The 22,830-nt window shown below is 37.4% G+C and overlaps 1 protein-coding gene across 7 annotated transcripts in view; it reads left to right on the top strand.

The window, feature by feature from the left end:
* The window catches only part of LOC124603631 (kinase D-interacting substrate of 220 kDa B), a 388,427-nt gene that overhangs the window by 310,022 nt on the left and 55,575 nt on the right, over window positions 1-22,830 (top strand). For 6 of the 7 annotated variants that reach the window (XM_047136417.1, XM_047136415.1, XM_047136416.1 and 3 more), the window contains exons 8-19: window positions 5,221-5,319; window positions 9,739-9,882; window positions 9,989-10,121; window positions 12,470-12,634; window positions 14,128-14,335; window positions 14,551-14,688; window positions 15,169-15,317; window positions 15,439-15,574; window positions 15,830-16,058; window positions 18,399-18,578; window positions 18,677-18,688; window positions 21,242-21,463. In XM_047136417.1, the coding sequence (XP_046992373.1) occupies window positions 5,221-5,319; window positions 9,739-9,882; window positions 9,989-10,121; window positions 12,470-12,634; window positions 14,128-14,335; window positions 14,551-14,688; window positions 15,169-15,317; window positions 15,439-15,574; window positions 15,830-16,058; window positions 18,399-18,578; window positions 18,677-18,688; window positions 21,242-21,463 (1,815 nt within the window). The remainder of the gene's footprint in view (window positions 1-5,220; window positions 5,320-9,738; window positions 9,883-9,988; window positions 10,122-12,469; window positions 12,635-14,127; window positions 14,336-14,550; window positions 14,689-15,168; window positions 15,318-15,438; window positions 15,575-15,829; window positions 16,059-18,398; window positions 18,579-18,676; window positions 18,689-21,241; window positions 21,464-22,830) is intronic. The other variant, XM_047136413.1, reaches the window with a different exon arrangement.

Below are 22,830 nucleotides of genomic sequence, written 5' to 3' on the forward strand. Positions count from 1 at the left end.
TGTGAAGAGGACATAAATAGTAAAGCACATAATGGATTCAATTTATGAATCCCAGCCAATTTACAAACCCGTCGCTGAGATTTAAATTATGGGCATATTATACAGTCATATAATTTTTTAAATCACAATGACATACGGGATAACTTATCTATGTGCACAGAAAATGAAATGGGATTGAGGTAACACTGAAACATATCGAAAGTTAAACTTTTCACTGCTACAGAGGTGCCCTCTGTATTCAGTGTTGAGGGTGACTTTTCTTATGGCTGTACCGCTCGACTAATGCTGGTGCCTGTGCAGAGAGATGGGATTCTGTGCGATGAGATAATCATCTGATTTTAAGAAAACTATTAGATGAAAAAATTCCATATCTTACAGTCAGATACTTTCACTTGATAAACAGCTGAATTTATTTTCATTATGCATCATACTTACTGTGCAGCATCAAATTAAGTAATATGTTGCACACAATTTTAAAGTGTGTGCAGGGGTAAAAACTCATTGAGTAAACTTTACATGTGGTTGATTTTAGTTGATACATATCAGCGCATGAAATATAGATAAGATACCAAAATTTTATTTAAAATTGAGAGCAGAACAATATCTCCTTTCGCTATCAAATTATTGATTTTTATATCCGAAGGAAGGTATGGATGATGCACCCATTTCCGTCCTTACACATTGCGAATTATGCAATCATAATAATATTTCATTAACTATTTGAGGATTGAAACGAAGTTTCTTGCCAAATGACAACATGCAAATATGCTCAAATATTGATGGCTGGGTGTTGTGTGCTGTCCTTAGGTTAGTTAGGTTTAAGTAGTTCTAAGTTCTAGGGGACTGATGACCATAGATGTTAAGTCCCATGGTGCTCAGAGCCATTTTGCTCAAATATTGTATGATAAATATTCAGTACTTTTTTATTCACCAAGATATGGAAGTAACTCGTCTGCAGGAGTGAGAGGTCAGCAGCTCAGCATCAAACACATAGATGAACACAAGCGGCACGCATATAAGTCTACAGCACCTTGGGAATGAGAGAGAGCAGAAGGGTAAATGCTGTACCCTTGTTTCGGGAACACTTCATTAGCATGAGCATAAATTGTGTACATTGATAACTAGTTTTGCCAAATAAAAATTGCCATCTTCAGACCTGTAAAATATTTAGAAATATACAGGTCAGTATTCAACTGGAATACAAACACAAGAAAATAGACTGCATAGCAATAGTGTTATGTACCACATAGTACAAAGTAGTAGTGTCTACAATTTTACTGCAAGATAAATTAAAAGTGGCTATATGGAAAGGTATCTACAGTCAAAAAAGAAACATATGTTTGAGATATGTTCATGAGAAACATACCTCACAATCATTTCACAATGCAGTAGGTATACTGAAATGGTACGATAAGTAGGTAGCAAAATACATGTCACATAGTACAGTATCAGAAAATTTGTCCCTGCGGACAGTTAGAGATAGACTGAGAGATAGCTTGTAAACAGACTTTTAGGTGCTTGAGCTGCCACCAGGCGCCAGTTCAGATTTGGGTCGTAAATTAACAAAGAAACACAGATGCAAGTGTGCCTGTATCATAATAATATACAGTGATATAAAAAACAATTTACAGGTTGTAATGATGCAGGATTTAACATATAAAAAATATAAAATTATTGTGGCAGAGAGCTTCACAGATAGAATCACAAATGGTGCACGAGATAAAATTTGGATGACCACATTACAGTAAACCATAACATTGTTGTAGTGTTGGAACATTTATCTGTGAAGAACATATTCCAATATGTATAATATTGCAACAAAACCAATGGTACCGTACATCAATCATATGTAAAATATATTATACAAAGACAGCCGCATGGACTTATAATATGACTGAACATGCACTTTATATAACATTGTAAATTATTGCTTGCATAACAGATAATGTTGAAATGCACTCACATTGACAGAGAGAAGGTGCGTGTTACATTCAATGTTCTTCACCAAGTCCAAACACTGAAGATGGCCCATACCAGGGCTTAAGCACTCAAAGTGTGAAAAGTTATGAAAAATAATGAAAGATACAAATGTCATATACACAACATTATATGGTACAGTGGGCTAAACTGGAACACTGTAAGGGTTTTGTGTACATACAACTAACATAACAGTTAAAAACAAAATTACGGTAATGCGTTAAAGCCATGTGATAACAATTTCCATTAGTTGACTGTGTGAGGTGCAGTTGATCTCAGTTGAGCATTTTACAGAGGGTTATTGTGAGTAAGACATGTGGTATGAAACAGTGTCTATGTATTAATTAAATATTGGAAATTATATGCAAAGATGACCTCTTATACAATGACAATTTTATAAAAAATTACATTGAAACAGGATGGTTAAAAAAATATTCACAAAGGGGAAGCAAGAGAACATGTATAAAAGTACTGAAATTTGCGACCTTTCAAGAGTCTGTGGTTCCTTCTTCTGGCAGAAAAGTTAAAGGAAAAGAAACAGAGGTGAAGGAAAAGGACTGATGGGCTTTAGGAAATGGGGGAGAATTGGGAAAAGTTGCCCAGAACCTCGGATCAGTGGAAACTTACTGGATGGGATGAGAAGAAAGAGTCTATTTACTGTCAGAAAGCAACTGTGTCAAATGGTACATATTGATGTTACATATTGACTGTGACTGTAAACCAGCCTCTCAAGGAATACTAAAGTCAGTAAAAGTTGCAGAAATATGTGCAGTACTAAATGATATATTACAAGGCATAAGGCAGTGCATTACTACACATCACAGTATACAGTATAATATCAAACAATATAGAATATAAACATTTTCAGTAAAATTTGTATTAAAGTGTTAATTATGAATGTATGCTGGGATGTAATTTCCAAAATTGGTCATTCATGGTCCAGTCATATTAATGTGACCAGTGCCTATGTTAGATGTCAACACACAATAGCCAGTGACAGATGGCAGGTGGTGGCCCTAGCTGTGGAGGGTATATAAAATTTGTTGGAGGGGGGCGGGGAGGGGGGGGGCAATCGATCTGGCATCCAAAAGGGCATCATCATTGGCTTTCAGACCAAGGATGGAAGTGTTCGAAATGACGAGGTTTGTGAACTGTTTTCATGCTGCCATGGTTAAAATACACCTTGCATGGCAAAATTGCATTATCCAAAATCAACACCAAGATGTGACAGGAGTAAATGACAGCTGTGGAGAAGCGTACAGGTGAACAGGCCTGCAGCTGTTGAGCAACTGACCACACAGGTGAACCAATGGGCTACCAGCAGTGTGTCCTCAATGACCATTCAGCAAACAATGATGGATATGGACCTCCCCAGCAAGCACCTAGTTCGTACACCCTTGCTGTGACAAGGGCCGGAATTTGCACGCTAGTACTGCAACTCGACATCCATCGAGTGATGACAGGTAGCCTTTTTTGGATGAATTACGTACTATGCTCCATCGGACGGATGGCCATTGGTGTGTATGTGTAAAACGTCTGAAAGTAAACACCCTGCAACAAATGTTGGAAGGATCCAGGCCAGAGGGGGCTCCTGGGTGATCTCATCATTTTGGAAGGCACAACGGATCAACCCAAGTATACATCTATCCTTGGGGGGCTACGTCCACCCTCAAATGCAGTTTCTTGTTCCTCAGCATAATGGCATCTACCAACTGTACAAAGCAACAGCTACACAGCTTGCAGTGTATGTGCACGGTTCAGGTGCAGTGTATGTTGGTTGCAATGTATGTGTGTGGCTCAGAGAGCACCAGAATGAGTTTAACATACTCCTCTGGCCACCAAACTCCCCAGATTTATACGTAATCGAGAATATGTGGGACCACCTCAATCAGCCTGTTGGTGCTGTGGATTCTCAACCAAGAAACTTGGTGCAGCTGATAAAGGCACTGGAGCTGGCATGGCACCACATCCATGTCAGTACCTTCCAGAACCTTACTGAATCTCTTGCAGCACATCACGCTGTGGTCTGCGCTGCAAAATGTAGTTATTCAGTCTTCGGACAGGTCATTAATGTGACTGGACATCAGTGTACATATATTTGTGATCTTGGCTAATAAAGTGTTCCCAAAAGAAGAGTATAGCATTGATAATTATATATAACCACTTACACAACAAACAGTCAGGTAATAGTGTACCATTTTTCACATAACTAGCTTTCACTTCTTTTCTGAACCTTGAAAAACATAAAACTAACTGATTTGTAAGTAAAATGATCACATTATAAAATTTCTTGGAGCTGATTGGTCTAAATGAAGCAAATTGGTCACAAAATGCACAGAATATTTTAGTTTGAACCAAGTGTTGTAACTTTGGTCTAGACACTACTACACAAAATATGAATGCAAAACATTGACATAATTAGCATCTTTCTATGTTTTGACTTGTAAGTAATAGTCTCTGAAAAACGTTAATTGAATAACAGAGAGTGAATGTGACCACTCACCATACAGTTCAGATGTTGAGAGGCACGTTAACAAAACTGAAGCTATTGACAAGCTTCCAGACAATGCCTTTCCTCAGACATAACAAACAAACAAAAACACACACACACACACACACACACACACACACACACACACACACACACACCTCTTTACAGCTACAGTGAACACACAAGGCATGTGGATATAATTACATAGGCTTGTGGAGTTTTTCAGATTTAAATGTAGTCCTTGTTGGATTGCTATCTCTAGGATATTTTTGTTTGATGACTGCAAACAGAATACAGAAAGAACTTTTTCCAAAGATTGTACACATGTGTTAATGTGATGAAATATGACAGATCTATTTATCCATTGATGATTGATCTAAATCATATAGCACTTGTGCCAGAGACAGGTGAATGAGGCTACAGTTTTTATGTAACTGATACAAGACAATATATCTCGTGTGTTACCAAAGTAAATGAAAAAATACTATGCACTTGTAAATGTTTAAATAATTTCCATCAAAAGCTTGTTCTTCACTCACTTATTTGTAGTAACTTGATTATGTGGCAAATAGGTTCTTTATTATGGCATACAACTGAGAAATGTTAGGTGGAAGAATTAAATTTAGCAGAACTACTGTGAATCAGCTAATACATGAAATGGAAATTTGAAACCTGTTTTGATAACAGTTTTAAATTAAAACATTAGATGATGCTTTTTAATGTGTGTAAAAGATGTGTTTTGTTTGTTCCAGGACAGGAAAACAGCATTATACTGGGCTGTTGAGAAAGGCAATGTAGCAATGGTGAAACTTTTACTGACAGCTAATCCTGATTTGGAAACTTCAACAAAGGTACAGCATTGATTTTTGTGTTGCATTTGGAGAAAGAATTTACTACACCAAAATTTGTGGAGAATGCATCACATGAAAGTCCACCCAAATGACGTCAGTCAGTGTTCTAATATAAGTGACTGACAGCAGAAAAACGATAAACATGTAGACCCATTTTGACATTGGGAAAATCAGTGTTAACTGAAGCTCGCTTTGTGAAGGTTATTAAATGATTTGGAAATGGGAAAGCCAATGCTGCTGTGGCTTATTGACGTAAAAGGGCACAATATCATCATACAAATGTGTTCAAATGAGGCAGTGTGAGCAAAATCCGAGAAAGGTGTACGCTAAACATTGACGTGTTTGCTCACATGAGGTGTATTGCTATGATAGTGATGCATAGGTAGAATCAGTGGGTAGAAGAGAATTGTTTACTACAGTTAGGGGTACTGTATTGTGCAATGTGATCACAATGTTAGAATGACTGTTATCTTGCCTGGACAGTTGTAACAAACTGTGGCCATTTGTAAGTTGGTTCATCTGATTTAGAAATTTTGAGGACAGTACTAGCTGCACATCATTTTTCCTATTGGTTTTTACAGTGCTACATTAGTATCTGATCAGTATTATAAACATAAAACGAGCTCGCAGTAAATCCTGTTCTCCACTTCCAGATCTTATGTTTCCCCACAGCTGTTGTTGAGCAGTCACACCTTTTTATTTAAAACAAAAATACATCAAAACCTAGTAACCATTACCAAAGCTACAGAACAAATAAGGGTACGGCAACCAACGTATTGGGCATCACTAGTTCAGCAGTGAGGTTCAGTAAGATAGCACAAGTCAGTGGTAGCTGTAATGTTGGCATTCATTGATAAAGTGAACGCAGTAGGATTTAAATCAACAATGCGGAAAAAAAGCAGGTCATTTCATTTAACTCTGTATAGTTGTCAGATTTACCTTCATTGCAGTGAGCAATTTGTTGAATGCACCTAATAGCAGTGTTCTACAATTACATTGTGTTGTTACTTATTTCAATATTGATGTTGACTCAGTTTGGAGTGTGCTCCAAGAGGGCCTATGGTGCTTCAGACAAGATACAGAAGCTGTAGGTGCTACAAAATGTAGCCTTGGGGCAAGCGTTTCATGCTCCGCATTTCAGCAGGGTCACTGAGTTGCACTCCGAAGCAGGCATCCCACACCTACTCCAGTCATACCAGACACTGACAACCAATTTCTACCTTCGTTGCCATTCGTCTTGAAACTGGCACATGTGGGACCTCGGAATGTATGACAGAAATGAAGTCTGGTTGCACTGGCAGGCCTTGTGGCTGCTAAGAGCTTGAGATCACTCATTTCCAAGTCATTATCATTTCAATCTATCATATCCAACCCCATCATTATCTCTCTAACTATCGGTGACTAGCCAACTGCCATCTCTACCCTCGTGTCGTATCAATCGATGCCTGGATTGAATGCCATACTCTGGTGTGCAGTATTCTTTTTGACAGATGCTCTAGTGTGCAGCATATTGGTTTTAAGTGAATTTGCTGTATTTCACACATTTTAATTTTAACTAATAAGGGGTCTAATTTGAGTTAATGGGGGAGAGGTTGGATATTCTGCATGTGCTCTTGGAAAGGTGTGTTTTGAGACAGACCGCTGTGTCAGTACGTGTCTCAGTGTCGATGTCAAGAGACAAGTCCAGTTAATATGTGTTCAGACCAAATAATTTTTAGGTGTTGTGAGTCATAATTGATTTTATGTTTCCTGCATTTTACAATTTTGTCTATCAGTCCGTTGAAAAGTGTGAATACAATACTTTACACTCTGTTCTATACAGTTATAGCACACAAAAAAATCCATGATCCACAATAAATTCATTAGAGCAAATGTCTGTCACAATAGTTTGCAAATTTTGATTGTAATGATGATGCAAATGTTCTATTATTCTGAATATATTAAGTTTAGTTTGAAATACTGTTACATCTTTGTTACCAATTTGGTAATATTAAGAGCAAAACAGAAGATGGGATTAAGGAAATATGTGCAAAAAGCCTCACATACGTGCATTACTTAAACAAAAACAGAATTCATCTTGACACCTTCCTGCATCTAACTATGTACCATTTTTTTAAATAAAGAAGACTTGCAGTGATTTTATTTTGTCTGAATGAATGGACACCACACACAAAATATTGAGACGATTATCTGCCATTGGTCATTTTAGCCACGTTCTTACATGTCTGAGATGGCTACAGACATGATGTACAGGGTCCGGCAGTGTTCATAGTATCATATTAAAAACACACCATCTGGCAGTAACTGTAATTTGTTTATTACCTCTTATGTCAATTAATAGTTAAAGGTATGCTGTTTACTAATGGGTAAGTCATTGTTAATTGCGTGGATTACTTTTTGGATATGACTCCTGTCAAATGATAGCCCCTCTGCACAACACATTCATGTAGGCGGTGTTGGAAGCTTTCCATAACTCGGCGTTACGTATTCCCTGGGACATTGCTGACGGCAGTTCTGATGCGATCCTTCAACTCAGGAATGGTGTCACAACATGTTCGTAACACTTTTTGCTTCAGGTAGTCCCAAAGGAAAAAGTCTGCACATGGAAGGTCAGGTGAGCGGGGTGGCCAGGAAATATCACCAAAACGGGAAATTACTCTACCAGGAAATGTCTGTTGCAAGAAATCCATGCAAATTCTGGCTGTATGCAAGGTTGCTCCTTCTTGTTGAAACCATAATTGTTCCACATCCACCATATCTAATTGGGGAAGAACAAAGTCTTGCAGCATCCGTAGGTAGCGTTCACTGGTGACAGTTACAGCCACACTGCTGTCATCCTCAAAGAAGTAAGGTCCAATAATCCCAAAAGAAGCAACTCCACGCCACACTATGACATGAGAACTGTGCAAGGGCTTGATGTGCAGTTCATGCGGGCTTACATCACTCCAGTAACACATATTCTATTTATTTACTGAACCACATAACTCGAAATGAGCTTCATCTGACATCAGGATGACGTGCAACATTTGTGGATTTTGGCAAAGGAGATCACACGTGGTTAAGCAGATTGTTTGACGTGAAACCCAAATGCAAGGCCTAAATTAGTGAACAATCTGCAGCTTATATGGGTGAAAATGGAGATCTACGTGCAATATTCTCCTGAATGATCGATCAGACATATGCACAGTTTGCGCATGACGACGAGCAGATCTTTTTGGCCTATGAAACAGTGCAGCACTAACATTTTCCACAGCTTCTGGTGTCCACATAGTTTTTTCACTTCTTCCCAGTTTGCCATTGCAAACAGAACCTGTTGTTGGAAGTGCACATACCTACCTCACGATGGTCCATCCATCTGGAACTTTCCCATGATGACCCAAGTTGAAATGTTGCCAAAATAGGCGCTGGGTAGCAAAAACAGAGTCGTTATTCTTGAAATAACTTTCAACAGTAAAGGCACAGTGCTGTGCACTCCACCGCTCCGTATCACTATCACACTCGAAATGGCAGCTCATTAGTACACGAATGCAGCACAAGCTGGCGAGCATTCCTGCAGTACGTCATTGTACTACGCAAGTCAAATTACAATATGAACGCTGCCGCACCCTGTATATCAGTTCATAGTCTTCCGTTACTCGACTGAAATCAGTCTTTCAAAAAAGTTAAAAAACTGTTACAACAAATAAGAACAAATTTTTGTAAATAAAGATGTTTATGGCACTGTTTAAACAGACTTTAGAAATTATGTCAAGTGTTTCTAATTAAGTAACTACAATGGAAACAAAATATAAATATAGTAATTAGGCACCTGAACAGTTTTCCATGGAGCAGGTGGTTTTTGGCAAGCTAGGGGCTGTCTTTGGGGCTGAAACTAGAGTGGGCAAGGCTTGATTCAGCAATATATCTTTCAGTTGCAGTCACATTTCCAAATACTGACTGATGTGTGTGCTTCTTCAGTGAAATTATCTAGAAGATTGCAATAGAATATGTTGATATTTTCTGTTATTCTTTCCATATCAAGGCCACTTTGAGATTTCATTGTCTTAGTAAAACCAAATTGGAATTCCATCCAGACCTGGTGGCTTATTTGTTTTTAACTATTTCAGTTGTTTCTGTATGCCAGGGATACCTGTTACCATGTATTCCATTTTGGTTACAAGCCACTGTGAGATAGACTCAAATATCATTTTGCTTTTTGTTATGGTATCTTGTAAATTTGTGCCAGTGGTTATGCTGGTGGTATGACCAGCCAAAAGAATAATTTTGCTTTCAGTGTAAAGAGGTAAATCATTTATATATACCAGGAACAAAAAAGCTACCCTATGGTACACTGTGACTTATTTGTTGACATCCTGACAAACATATAAGTATATAAATTAATCTGAATCTATTTAAAAATGATTACATGTTCTCTTTCAGGATGGTGATACAGCATTGCTAAGGGCAGTTCGAATAAGAAATGCAGAAATTACACAGTTACTATTGGACAAGAAAGCAAAAGTTTCTGCTGCTGATAAAAAAGGAGACACCGCACTTCATATTGCTATGCGTGCACGTTCAAAGGTGAACTTTTATAGGATTTTATGTTTGAAGAGTTTTCTTGTGAGTGTAAGCAATGAACAGAACTGGCCAAATTTCACCTTTAAATGTAATAATGATTTTGTCGTAGGGCATAGTGGAAATTCTGCTGCGTAATCCAAAGAACAGCCAACTCCTATACTGCCCAAATAAAGCAGGTGAAACACCATACAATATTGATATGAATCATCAAAAAACAATCCTAGGACAGATATTTGGGGCTCGTAAGTATTGTTAACTGTAAATTATATTTCTACACTAATGTATTCTCATATTGTGGAATTTGATGAGTGTGATTTACTACACTTAAGTATTCTAGAAAGCTGTCACAGCCTTATTTTTCATAATTCTTAAATTTATAGGATCATAGCCAAGAAATTAGATTTTGTAAAAAGACAAAAATTAAATAATCATTTTTAGCCAGAACATTGGAATGATCCTTTTTAGTTTCTTATGTGTTTGTTGTAAATGTGCAATTGGTATAATTTTAACTCGTGGAGTATAATTTTAACTCATCGTGTGATTGCCTTCATTGTGCATCATTCGAAACTGAAATATTGTATGAAGTAGAAGAAAAGAGCAGAAGGGGAGGGGAATCCAGTCAGTCATTGAAGTTTCGTTGCATAAAATTGACGGTAGAGTTTGTTTTCGTTGGCCTTGAAAATTTTGCAAGACAGGTTTATGAGAGAATCTACTCAGAATTTTTCATATTGTTATGGTTTGCAATAAAAAATTGACACTTACTGACTATCTTTGTTAGTGTATGTATCTTTTGACTGCATATTTAAAGTTGAAGTAACTGTGGGAGACAGGGTCGATTCTAGAAGTCGGTCAAGGGTGGGGGCTAATGGGGGGGGGGGGGGTTGGGGGAATGGAATATGGCTTAACAAAAGGAGAGTTGGGGTCCTGTACCGACAAACTGGTAAAATTTGGTGTTGCTTAAAGTAGTTTTTGGTAACTGTTTTGGAGATCAGGGTAAAAAATGTGATTGAATCTGTCGGAGTAATATATTTGCTGATATCTGAAGTCATTTTATCCAGTGTAATATGATACTCCATGGAGGGGGGGGGGGGGGGGGATCGGGGGGAGGCTAGAGCCCCCATAGTCCTCCCCTTGCCACCCCTGGTGGGAGACACAGGTTCTGTAACATTTGTTGTCAGGTGCCCTCAGTGTTTGGTAAGGAAGTTCTGCTCTTAAACCAAGTATCACTCAATTCAAGATTTTAAAGCAGGTATGGTACCCCTTACTCAGTGGGATGTAGTGTCCTGAGAGTGAATTTTATACCATATTTTCAATCTTATGTACCATGGTAATGTCTTGGATGTATAATTCTGAGAGCCACATGCTTTTCAGAATAAACTGGATGAATCACTCTAATTGTATCTAGTGTTTGTAATACCTTCCTCAAGTTTCCCTGTTTTTGCCACTGCCAATGGTCATCAGAATAAACTTACCAAGGAAAAATAACAAAAACTAAAGATGAGTTGTAAACTGGCAGAAGCAGAAACAGAAACATCAGCACCAAAGCCATTTCTAAAACAGAAAGGATTGGTAGGACAAAGAAAAAGTGCTGTTGTATACAGTTTACTGTGGTACAGTGACAGTTCCATGATGAGTACTACGCAGTGTCAGAATTTGTAGTGTCGTTAGTTAATTCATGATAACTGTTGTTGTTGTTCTTGTTATTGTTGTTGTTGAGTATAGTTTCAAGTGAGAGATTCTATATTCATTTTCCAAACACATACAGCTGTTCACAGATCCAATGAAAATATCAGTAAAGGAAGAAAAGGGTTATCGTATCAATTCAGGAATTACTGGATGTTTTCTACAAGACAGTGTATTTATTTTGGTAAATGTTCCTAACATCCCTATACAAGAAATAGCACTTAGATTCAGGATATCTGTATTCTTTTGTAAATGTTTATGATGTATTGGATGTGTGTAATTTTATTCCATCAAAAATGTGCAGTGTTCACAAGATTCAGATGCTTGCTACTGCACCCCTTCTTCATTTATTCATACTGAAGTCATCTTTGTGTACAGAAATTGTTAATATGTGGTTGTGTTTGGTGACTATGACACCTTTATTAATTTTGCCACCTGGATGAAGTTAAGCCACTAAAATCGCATTAGGGAGAAACGGGTTTCAGATTCCCTGTTTGACCATCCTGACTGGTTTTCTGTGAATTCATTATGATGAATATAGAGACGGTTTCTTTGGAAAGGACATAGCTGATTTTTTTTCTTTGTTCTTGTCATCCTCAACATTGACATGACTTTAAACCTAATTCTTTCTTGACTCTTTCTTTAGCTGCAAGGTATGATGGATATTGTCTAAGGATAATGGTATAGAAAGGGCGAAACTGATAACAGCAAACTGATGGACTGGTTATGTCATTCATCAGTAAAATGAAAGCTATTGTACTTTGAAACAAAACATTCCTGTATTTGTTTATTATTCACACATTTTTTATGTTTTAATTGGAGTCAAGAGTTTGTCTACCACAGAAGTAAATGTTGAAAGATGTTTATGCCTTTTAAGATTCAGTTTAAAAACATAATTGTTTTGCAGGCCGCTTGAACACTAATGAGGACAATGAAAACATGCTAGGCTACGACTTATATAGCAGTGCCCTGGCTGATATACTGAGTGAACCTTCACTTTCAATGCCAATAACTGTTGGTCTTTATGCTAAATGGGGAAGTGGAAAATCCTTCCTCCTCAACAAGCTCAGAGGTATGTAATATTATGAGAAATCATATGGAAATATTCAGAAATTGTTAACTGGTTTGCAGTTGCATGAAATACTACCGCTTTGAAAGTACAAATGAAATCAGAGGTCACATAAGAGCAAAATCTGGTGCACCATCTAAATAAATGCAGTTGCTAACACCTTAAAGTAAGTGCAAAATACACCACTAAAACCAAACACAGCAACTATGTATCGCTCCCACAGCAGTCATTGCAATTCGTTCATTGGTGTAGTCTTTGATTCCTTCCCCATAACTGCAAGTGGAAATCTGTAGATTTGATGTTATTTCTCTAGTTTAAGACCCAACAATTCTGGGTCATAACATCCATCAGTACAGTATTATATCTTTTATAACCTTGCCAGCTGCTATTCTGTATTCAGACACTTTGTGATGTCTCTGGTTTCCAGTGGGCCAAGCTAGAAACTAGTGTGGCCCCTAGCTGTGTGAGATTTCAATAACCAACACAAAAACCCATTTCTGGACACAGCATGAATGATTTTGATGTAACTTTCGCTTTATCTCCATCGTCACTCTAACGTATGGGCTGTATCTTATATGCTGATGCCTTGTGTAGTTTCTGATTTCCAGTGGATTAAGATCACAACCAATGACTTCTAGTTGTTCTTAGGCTGTAATTGAGGACCACATACCAGACATGCATAGCACAATTAAACACATAAGAGGTGTAAGCCTCATTCCATCAATTTAAACTCTCTTCTTTTAGTCAGTGTTACTTCATTTTGACTTTATGTAGAAACTACACGGAGATAGTTCCCAGTATCCAATGATAAATGGTTTTAGCTTTAACTTATGATGACTACAGCACTGCAAGAATGAATTTTTATGTCATATGTCAGTTGCTTTGTGCAGAACTTACGTAACAAATACATAAAAGCTTAAACCAACACAAATTAAGTTTTTGAAGCCCTCAGTGCTTCTTAACTGAGTTTAAGTTTGTAACCTGGTACAGTGCTATTTATGTAGTCCTTGTGTTATTCCACCACATTTGCAAACAAAGCTGATTGATTGTCCTTTATTTTTATTATTACTACCTTATGTTTAAAAATTAAGAAACGAAACTTTTCACCCTGAAAGATTTTTTTCCCATTTTGCACAATAGAAATGACTGGAACTGGGTTGAATGATGCTGTAACTTGTTTTTTATCCCTTGATATTGTAGTTGAAAATTTGGTTTTCCAGTGTCTCAGAATTCACTTGATATCAGTTGAGGAAAGAAAAAAAAAAAGTTATCCTACGCCCCAAAAAATGCTCACGATATCAATATTGTTAGGTGATAAAGTAAAAATTTTTGATTGTTGTGTATTTGTCATTATCAACAATTTTTTTGGGTCCCTTATCAATTTCATTCTTATTATCATTGTGACTGTTGCATTTCACTGTAATCTGTTTCTTTCCCTGTTTACCTTCCATATCTGTCACTTACAATTTATTTTTGTTACTGTTATTTCCCTACAGAGGAAATGAAGAATTTTGCCCGGCAGTGGATTGATCCTGTATTCCAGTTTTCCTCTTTATTGTTGGCTGTTGTTGTGCACATTTTGCTGATGACTGGTGTTTTGGTTGGGTTGGTTTCTGGCCAATGGGTGGCTGGTGTCAGTACAGCTGCAGCTCTTCTTATCCTAATTTACACATTCCTTGTTGTTATATGGTATGGAAGCCAGAGGTAAGTGTGTGTCTTATATTTTATGATCCACAGAATGATTAAGTAAAGTGAAATATTTATTCAAATGTACTGTTACTGTGGATTGTATTACTTGTTGTTTCCATGTAAAGCCATAGTCATTCAAATATTTGTGCAATTGCTGTCATTGTTTTGAAGCCCAATACACTAATTCTCAGATTCTTTCGTCTATCAATTTTCATTTCTCCTTTTTCTAGATATGACTGGTACTGGCCATACAACTTTAATGTGTCACTGACACGGAAGCTGAATACTTTGAAATTAATCTTACAAGTCATGTTTTGTCATCCTCCTGGTTCACACTGGAATGATGGAATAACTGCACAACCTATTAGGTGAGTGTACCTGTAAATGTAGAAAAACATTGCTTGTCTAGCATAAGTGATATTACAGTCTGTGATGTGGCAATAACAACAGATTGAAAAACAGCCTGTATCTTGGTTTTTTTGTGAGGTAAGAGTAGAAAACTAAAATGAATAAATAAAAGAAAGGGAGGACTAGGAGTAGTCATGTGAAGCCTAGGAGTGCAAAAAAAAGGTTAGGATGACCTCTATGTCCCTTGGCTGCCTGTAACTCATTTGCCTTTATTTCCAACTCTGAGAGTTTGCATTTATTATGAAATGTCTGTGTTGCTGTTTGGATGTCCTTCCAATATCCAAAAAGAAACTCAGTTTGGAAGAGCCATCATCATAGTCATGTCAGTTCTGTTTTATAACAATAGAACAGTTTCCATTTCACAGTTTACTTGAGACATTGCTGCTGGCTACTCACTGACCGTTGTCTGACTACTTCTTTTTTTTTTTTTTTTTTTCCAGATTCTATTTCACAGATCAGACCAGAGTTAGCAGTACAACTGGAGGTGAGAATTCTGTGGTGCAAATGCTTGGTTCTTTGTATGACTCAATAGAGAGGGATTATGGGGCATTTGCAACTCGTTTGTATAGGGCTTTCCGACCTAAAGCAGGTAGGTGGCATAGAACTAATTGTCATGTAGACTATGAAAACAATAATTTTCATTTGACTTTGTGTTTCTGTAGTTATTTCTGTTGCTTCGTGTTTCGGTGACAGAACTGATTTTATTTCAGTGAAGTCAACCTCTGCATGGCGTTGGCGGAAATTGTGCTGTTTGCCTTATGTGGTTATATTTGAATTTGCATTCCTTACTGTATTGGGAGAAGTCTCCATGCTGGCATTGTATCTTGTTGATGTTCTAGATAATGGGTAAGTTAAATAAGTTAGATGCCCATTGCTTTGTAGCATTATTATAACTGATGTATTAAATTTCAAGGAAGCATACATACTACTTACATGCTCAGGGATATTTGCAAATTACTTATGTAGAAGATATGCTTTTGCTAAGTTACTTATTTAGCGGTAGTATACATTAGCAGTGTATTTGCTACATTATCATTGTATGTATTTCCTTTTTGAAGTTTGCAAATGTACAACTGAAAGCATTTTGTCATTTTGTGATAGGAAAAAGGACACTTTTGAAGGCACCATGGTAGTTGCACTAATGATAGCTTTGGGTGTTCTACTCGCTTCTATAGTGGTGGCGAATTTATATACCTGGAGTCAGATGCTGCAGGCACTTCTATTTTCCCAGCGAAGGCACCTGCAGAGGACAATAGCTCGCCTTGATACTTTGAAATCTGAGGGATTCCTTCAGGCTCTTCGTTCTGAAGTCAACCTCATGACTGAAATGGTAAGCTTGTGGAAGATCTATTGGATCTTAAAGTGTGCCAAATTGTATGTAAGTGAATATCTATATATACAGATAATTGACAGTTTTTAGATGTTCTTTGTCTCTCTATTGTAGCTAATGTGCGAATAATACACAAATAAAAGTTGCTAATTATCCCAGTGTTCCATTTGTGGGCATTCTCAACAGCAACTCTGCAACACCTGTGTGTGATGTCAAAGACTCATAAGGTAGAATAATGATTTATATGTGTAAAATTACCCAGTCCAGTCACATTAATGTTACCACTGCATGTGTATGACATCAGTATGTAGTACCCACATGCAGATGACAGGTGGCAACACTAGCAATGGAGGATATACAGCGTGTCAGGGGGAATACGGGAAACGGTGCACTTGTTGTCCTAACGTGAAGTGGAAGGATTTACCTCACTGCCAAAAGACATGATCATTGGCTTTTGGGCCAAAGGTGGAAAGATTTCTGGAAGGCTAAGTTTGTTAACTGTTTGCGTGTCTCCATAGTTAAAGTATACCATGCATGACAAAATGGCTCTATCCAAAACCAGTGCCAAAGCAGCTGTGTGCACCATGGGCAATAGATGATGGGGATGAACAGTGGCTGCAGAGATGTGTACGGACAAATAGATGTACAACTGTTGAGTAACTGGCCACCCAGATCAGCCAAAGGGCTACAAACAGTGTCTCCTCAATGACTGTTCAGTGAACATCGCTGCTTATGGGCCTCTGCAGCACGTGCCTGGTTCATGCACTCAAGTTGACTGCTGCTACAGTCACAGGTTCGAATCCTGCCTGGGCTTGGGTGTGTGTGATGTCCTTAGGTTAGTTAGGTTCAAGGAGTTCTAAGTCTGGAATTTGCATGCCAGTACCTCAAGTGAACATTGAATGAGTGGCAACAGGTGGCCTTTTCAGATGAACTGCATATTATGCTTCATTGGGGAGATGGTGATTGGCAGGTAATGTGTGGAACATTTGACTGAAAACACCCTGCAACTGTTGTTGGAAGGGTCCAGGCTGGAGGAGGGAATGTTAAGGTGTGGGGAATGCTTGGTGATCTCATCATTCTGGGCGACACAGTGGATCAGCACAAGTATGTGCCTGTTATTGGGACAATGTCCATCCCTACATGCAATTTGTTATTTCCTCAGCACGATAACGCCTACCAGTAGGGCAATGCAACATGTCGCACAGCTTGCAGTGTATGTGTTGGCTCAAAGAGCACCAGGATGACTTCCTGGATTTAAACCTAGTCAACAATCTGTGGGACCACCTCGATTGGACTGCTAGTGCCATGAGTCCTCAGGCGAGAAATCTGAGGATGAGAAATCTTGCGCAGTTGGCCATGGTGCTGGAGTCTGCATGGCTTCACATCCCTGCCGTTACATTTCAGAACCTCATTGACTCGTCTCACAGCAGTCTGCACTGTGAATGGCCATTAATCAGTCTTTTTAACAGATGGTCACTTCAATATGACTTGACAGTGTATTTTATAATATACTTAAAGTACTACCTGTTTTCTCATGTTTTTATTGTTTGTATCTTTCTTTCCTTGTGCAAAATAATTGTACAGCTTCCTGTACTTTTACTACCACAAATACACAGGACAATTTATAGTGCTAGTGTTTTTTACAAATGTTTCAACAGGACTAGCTAGCAGGTAGTAAATCAGTTAGACATGATCCATCCATCATAGATGATTGAGTGTGTCAGTCTATCTTAGCAGAGGTATTGTGGCTGACACTGAAAAGGCTGTAAACCTGTGGCTGCAGTGATGTACATGTGTGTATGTTGTTTATGTATGCATGGGTGTGGGAAGGAGGGGGGATGGGGTGTAATGGTCACATCCCTTCTCCTAACCCCCATACCCACCCCATTTGTCCCAGTCTTGGAGTTTTGGTTATTGTAAGAAATGCAGTACAAGTTCTTATAAAATTTTGTAATAAAAAGTTTAGAGTTTAATGGAAAGAAGCAAAATCCCTTATACATCAGGAGACTTCAGTAATTGACAGAAAGGAGGTGGAGAGAAATACTGCCAGAAACTAATGAAAAGGATGAAGGTCATGTAGGTAGTTAGGGAGTATCTTGGGAAGTCACCCAATAGAATGAATCAAGGCAGATGCAGTATAACAAGGTGAGCAAGAAGCCAGGTTAAGATGTTTTTTGAAATTTCCAGGATGTGATACTAGAGAAACTACATTTAAAAAGTTTTGTTTCAAGCCAGTAAAAGTTAGCATACTAATTTCTAATGAGTGAATTGCTAGATAATTAAAATTCCATTTCTTGACAAACTTTTATATGAAAATGTTTGTGCTCTCTCTCTATCCAGGTCAAATGCTTAGACAGCTTTACTAGTCAACAAACACGACTTGTTATTATAGTTGATGGACTTGACAGCTGTGAACAAGACAAAGTGCTACTTGTCTTAGATGCAGTGCATATGTTGTTCTCAGACTCCATGTCTCCATTCATTGTTATCCTTGCCATTGATCCTCACGTCATTGCAAAGGTTTGTGCCAGTTTTAAATGTTTATTGTGAATTTATGTGATAAGTTGGCATTCATGCAGTAAACTAATATTGTATTTTTTCTGTCCATTCTCAATCAGATTGCTAGTCAGGTTAGTATTCAGTTGACTGCTGTTGTGGAAAAGTTGATGTTTGCATTTACTGCATTTGTGTATTGTTATGGTTCTTTTTGTTATCAGTTTTCAGCCACCCTTATAACTTCAGAATATGTTTGAGTGTTCCACATCATATGTTTCACCTTTGAGAGGAATTAACTTAAATATTATAGTGCTATTCAGATGCTTACTCCCAGTGGCATAGAAGACTGACTGACTGCATGCACCAGTTTAGGTCTGTGGAATGATAAATATTTTTTCCTAACAGTCCACCAACAAATGCTATAAATGCAACCATTCATTTAATAGGACTCAATTCTGTGAAATTGGTTATAATTTTTATCTTGTAAAAAAACTTATTTTGTAGAAGAAAAAGTATTTCATGATAGTGGTTTCACTACACCATTCATACGCTTATACCCTTGCTGCCCACCCTCCACCCCCTTCTCTCCTAAATGTAAAATATATAAAGGTCTATGGGACAAATTATGTGGGGAAACCCTTGTAACCAGTGAATGTTTTGTATGTCACATTACAGGATATGTAAGAGGGGCTTGTTGCTGACTTTATAGTTTGGAAGGCTATATTTCTTCTTCTGTGCTTGGGTGATGTCAATCGAATCATTTGTGTGCATATCTTCATCAGATAACTACCTTGTTACATGCTCTGGTGCAAAGACAAGGTATATAACTTCATGTTCTGTGGGAAAACAATCTCTCTTTTCACTTTTCAATTTGATTGCTCCATTATGTATATTCTATCACTTCATCATGGTATTAGAAAGTGAAGAAAATATCTCCTGGTGATATTCAAATAAATGAGAAAACTGTATATGTACATACTCTAAACTGCATTCTCATATTAAACAGAGAAACAGTGCAATCATTGTTTGTAGAATTACTGTATGTCATCATAGGAGTTCTGCCTTTAGAGTGATTCTCTCAGAAGTCATTTTATCTATGATATATTGGGAACAGGAGTTGGTTATTTCTGTCATGAGTTGAATTTTTTAATACATTTTTTCCACTGAAAGTACATACAAAATAACTCAGCCAGTATTATACTGTCATTTTTCTTTAATGTCGAACAAGAGAGAGACATCAGAATGAGAAGATTTTTGCTTGCGCTTATTAGGTGTTCTCAGCACCATACCTCTTTCTGAAGGCAAAACATTTACTTTATATGTTGTTCATTCATTTTTCATACTTTTCTTCAATTTTTGAGGTTTTTCGGTATCTCTTTGTAACCAATTTATTCTTTTCCTCACATTTTGCACTGCTTGTTTTATATAATTTGTTTCATGAAAATTAGTGCCTTATTGACTGTTTCTCTGTTTGTTTATTTAGTTATGGAACAAATTATACATGACTGAACTTTCATGATTGAGCTTCCATGATTGACTGCAAGAGTTCCTTGTCATTTGCATCAGGTTTTTGGTAGACAGTCAAGATAAATTTGTCTCTTTGAAACTTTTGAGGGTAATTTGCTTGACGTGGTAGAATCCTGAGTAGGTGCAATGCATTTTTATTACCATTTGTGAAGCTGCTAAGAACTTTAGAAAATTGCAAGAAACAGTTAGTCCTTACATTATGACTAATAAAGATATTTTCCTTAAGATAAAGGTTTGCTGTGCACTTCACAAATCTGAATAAATAGAGGACTGTTAAGGTTTAATGTGCCACACTGTAGATAGAGGAGGTACAATGAAATCCAGATATCTTCTTCCACAGTGGAATGGGACAGTTGGAAATGAAAATGTACTTGGACCAACATATTGATATTATGCCATGTATCACCTTTATTCATAATATAGTCATTTGAAGCTGTAATTATGTCATCATACTCTTTCACAATTAAGTTTTATGGTTTTATGTAGTTTCTTTTATGTAATTGCTGAATGGCAAGAGAAAGGTTGGGTGGCTGTTTTATACGCAACTGTAAGGAGGAATGGTATGCCTCAGTGAAATAATAAAGTGGTGAATAACAGGCTTTAATTCTACAGAGCATGGAATCACCATTTTCAGTTATGTATGGCATGATTGTGTTTTGGTTCCTTTATTCAAATTTTTATGTTAACCAAATGTCTGCCTAACTTGGAATGCATAGAGAGAATTTCTACAGGCAGTATCCTTGTTATTACTATTATTTAATGATTTTTGCTCCCTCTGTTTTGCGATATTCTTCTCAGAATCTCAGTCTTTGTGTGTTAATATTTATTACACCACTGCAGTAATGATAGACATACTAAAGACAGTGGATAATTATTCTGACAAGTTTTGCTAATTGTTTCCTCTTTCATTTTTTGTTACTTGTGTCTTAGATTTTTTTCTGTTTGCGTGGAAGATCTGATATGTTTTGTTGAATGTTTATTAGCACCACTCATAATGCAACTTTATGTGTAATTTGTTTTATGAAGAATTGTGTGAATAGTGTTAGAGAATTGACTTGTTTCTTGTGCTTCAAGGACTTTGGTTGTGGTGTAAGCTTTGCACTTCATTTGTATAAAAGCTTTTGAATGTCAGTTACACCTAAAATGAATTTGTCATGCAGGCTGTTGAAGTCAATAGTCGGCGCCTGTTCAGCGAATCAAACATTGGTGGCCATGACTATCTACGCAACATGGTTCATTTGCCATTTTATCTTCAGAATTCAGGGCTACGCAAAGTAAAGGTTGCTCAGGCAACAGCAGTGCACCACCACAAGAGTAATGCTACGTGGACTGAAAATGAGGAAAATGTTGCTTTGGCAGCCACAACAAGCGCAGTTTCATCAGTAAGTGTGTTGAGTAGTATGTGGCATGATAAATTTTACGAATTCTCTTTTTTTGTGTCCCCTGTTCCAGGTTAATAACCATTCCTTGCATAAGTGGAAATAATAGAACATCTACATCTAACAGTTTTGATGAAAAATTGTTCATTAATGTTGTTTAGTCTTGTCATGTGCACTTCAATATGTGTGCTTTGAATCTGAATTGTGCAGCACCTTGATGAAAGAATCATAGGGAAAGAAAAGTAGGAATGAGAGAAAAAGGATGAGGCTACAATGTGGGGAGGGAGGAGGAAAGAAGAAAAATGTTGCTGAGGAGGGTAGGGCAAGGAACTATGACCGTATGATCTAAAGAGGTAGGTTGGAAGAATGTAAGAAAGAAAACAATAATAGTTCAGAATCTCTCTTAAAGTTGAACACACACTGTTTCAGTGGATGATCACAAAGAAAACCCTTCACAGTTTCCATGACATACATGCTGTTGCAAATGTTTAGGATCGGAATTGTATAGCTTTTATAGAATTCTCAATTGAGTCCTTTGAGATGAACTAATAGTCAGAAATGCGTATTTAATTTTTTTTCTTGAAGTAGCTTGCACTTATAGCAACAGTGTGAGCTCATTATGATTTTTAAAAGTTATGACTATCAGTCTCAATGCATGTGTTACAGTGACACACAAAATCTTGCTGCATCCTGTCAAAAATCTCTTTGTCCTTTGTGAACAATAAACCAGGCAATTCTACTTCAGTTTCTAATAATGTCTCACACACAACAATTTGTGTAACTCCATAGGAAAAAAGTGCTAGAACAAAGATCTGGTGATCGCACTAACCGTAGGACAGGATGTCTTCTGCCAGACCATCACTGTCACCAGCCAATTGAAAATATACCCTTTTATTGACAAAAGGAGGTGCATTTTACACCAGTTGTCGCAGCATGCCTTGAACAAACACTTGATAACTTGCAACATTCAAATAGGTGGCAGCAAATAAGGTCCCATTGAGTTATCTGGCACCACATTGATAGAAAATAGTTTGTGGTAATCTGAGGTGAGTGTGCTGTCTGAATTTTTATCGCACCAACAGGTCTCTCGGAGCAGCTGAAAACATTACTACTACATTTGAGGAAGACCTCATCTGTAAGCAATACAAAATGTTGGAAATTCAGCAATGCAGCAGTTTGCTGAATAATCCATTGAAAGAAATGAATTCTGGGTCCAAAATTATTTGTGCCCATTTCTATCATATGTTCATGATAGGGGTGTAATTGCTGCTTTACCATTTTTCTATTCATTGTAACTTTCAAAGCCTGCAGTTTTTGTACAAGTTGACCAGCACTTATATTGATGAATCTTCTCCCTCGTGATCTAACAC

Source organism: Schistocerca americana, chromosome 1 (assembly GCF_021461395.2).
Source record: "Schistocerca americana isolate TAMUIC-IGC-003095 chromosome 1, iqSchAmer2.1, whole genome shotgun sequence".
NCBI classification, from domain to species: domain Eukaryota; kingdom Metazoa; phylum Arthropoda; class Insecta; order Orthoptera; family Acrididae; genus Schistocerca; species Schistocerca americana.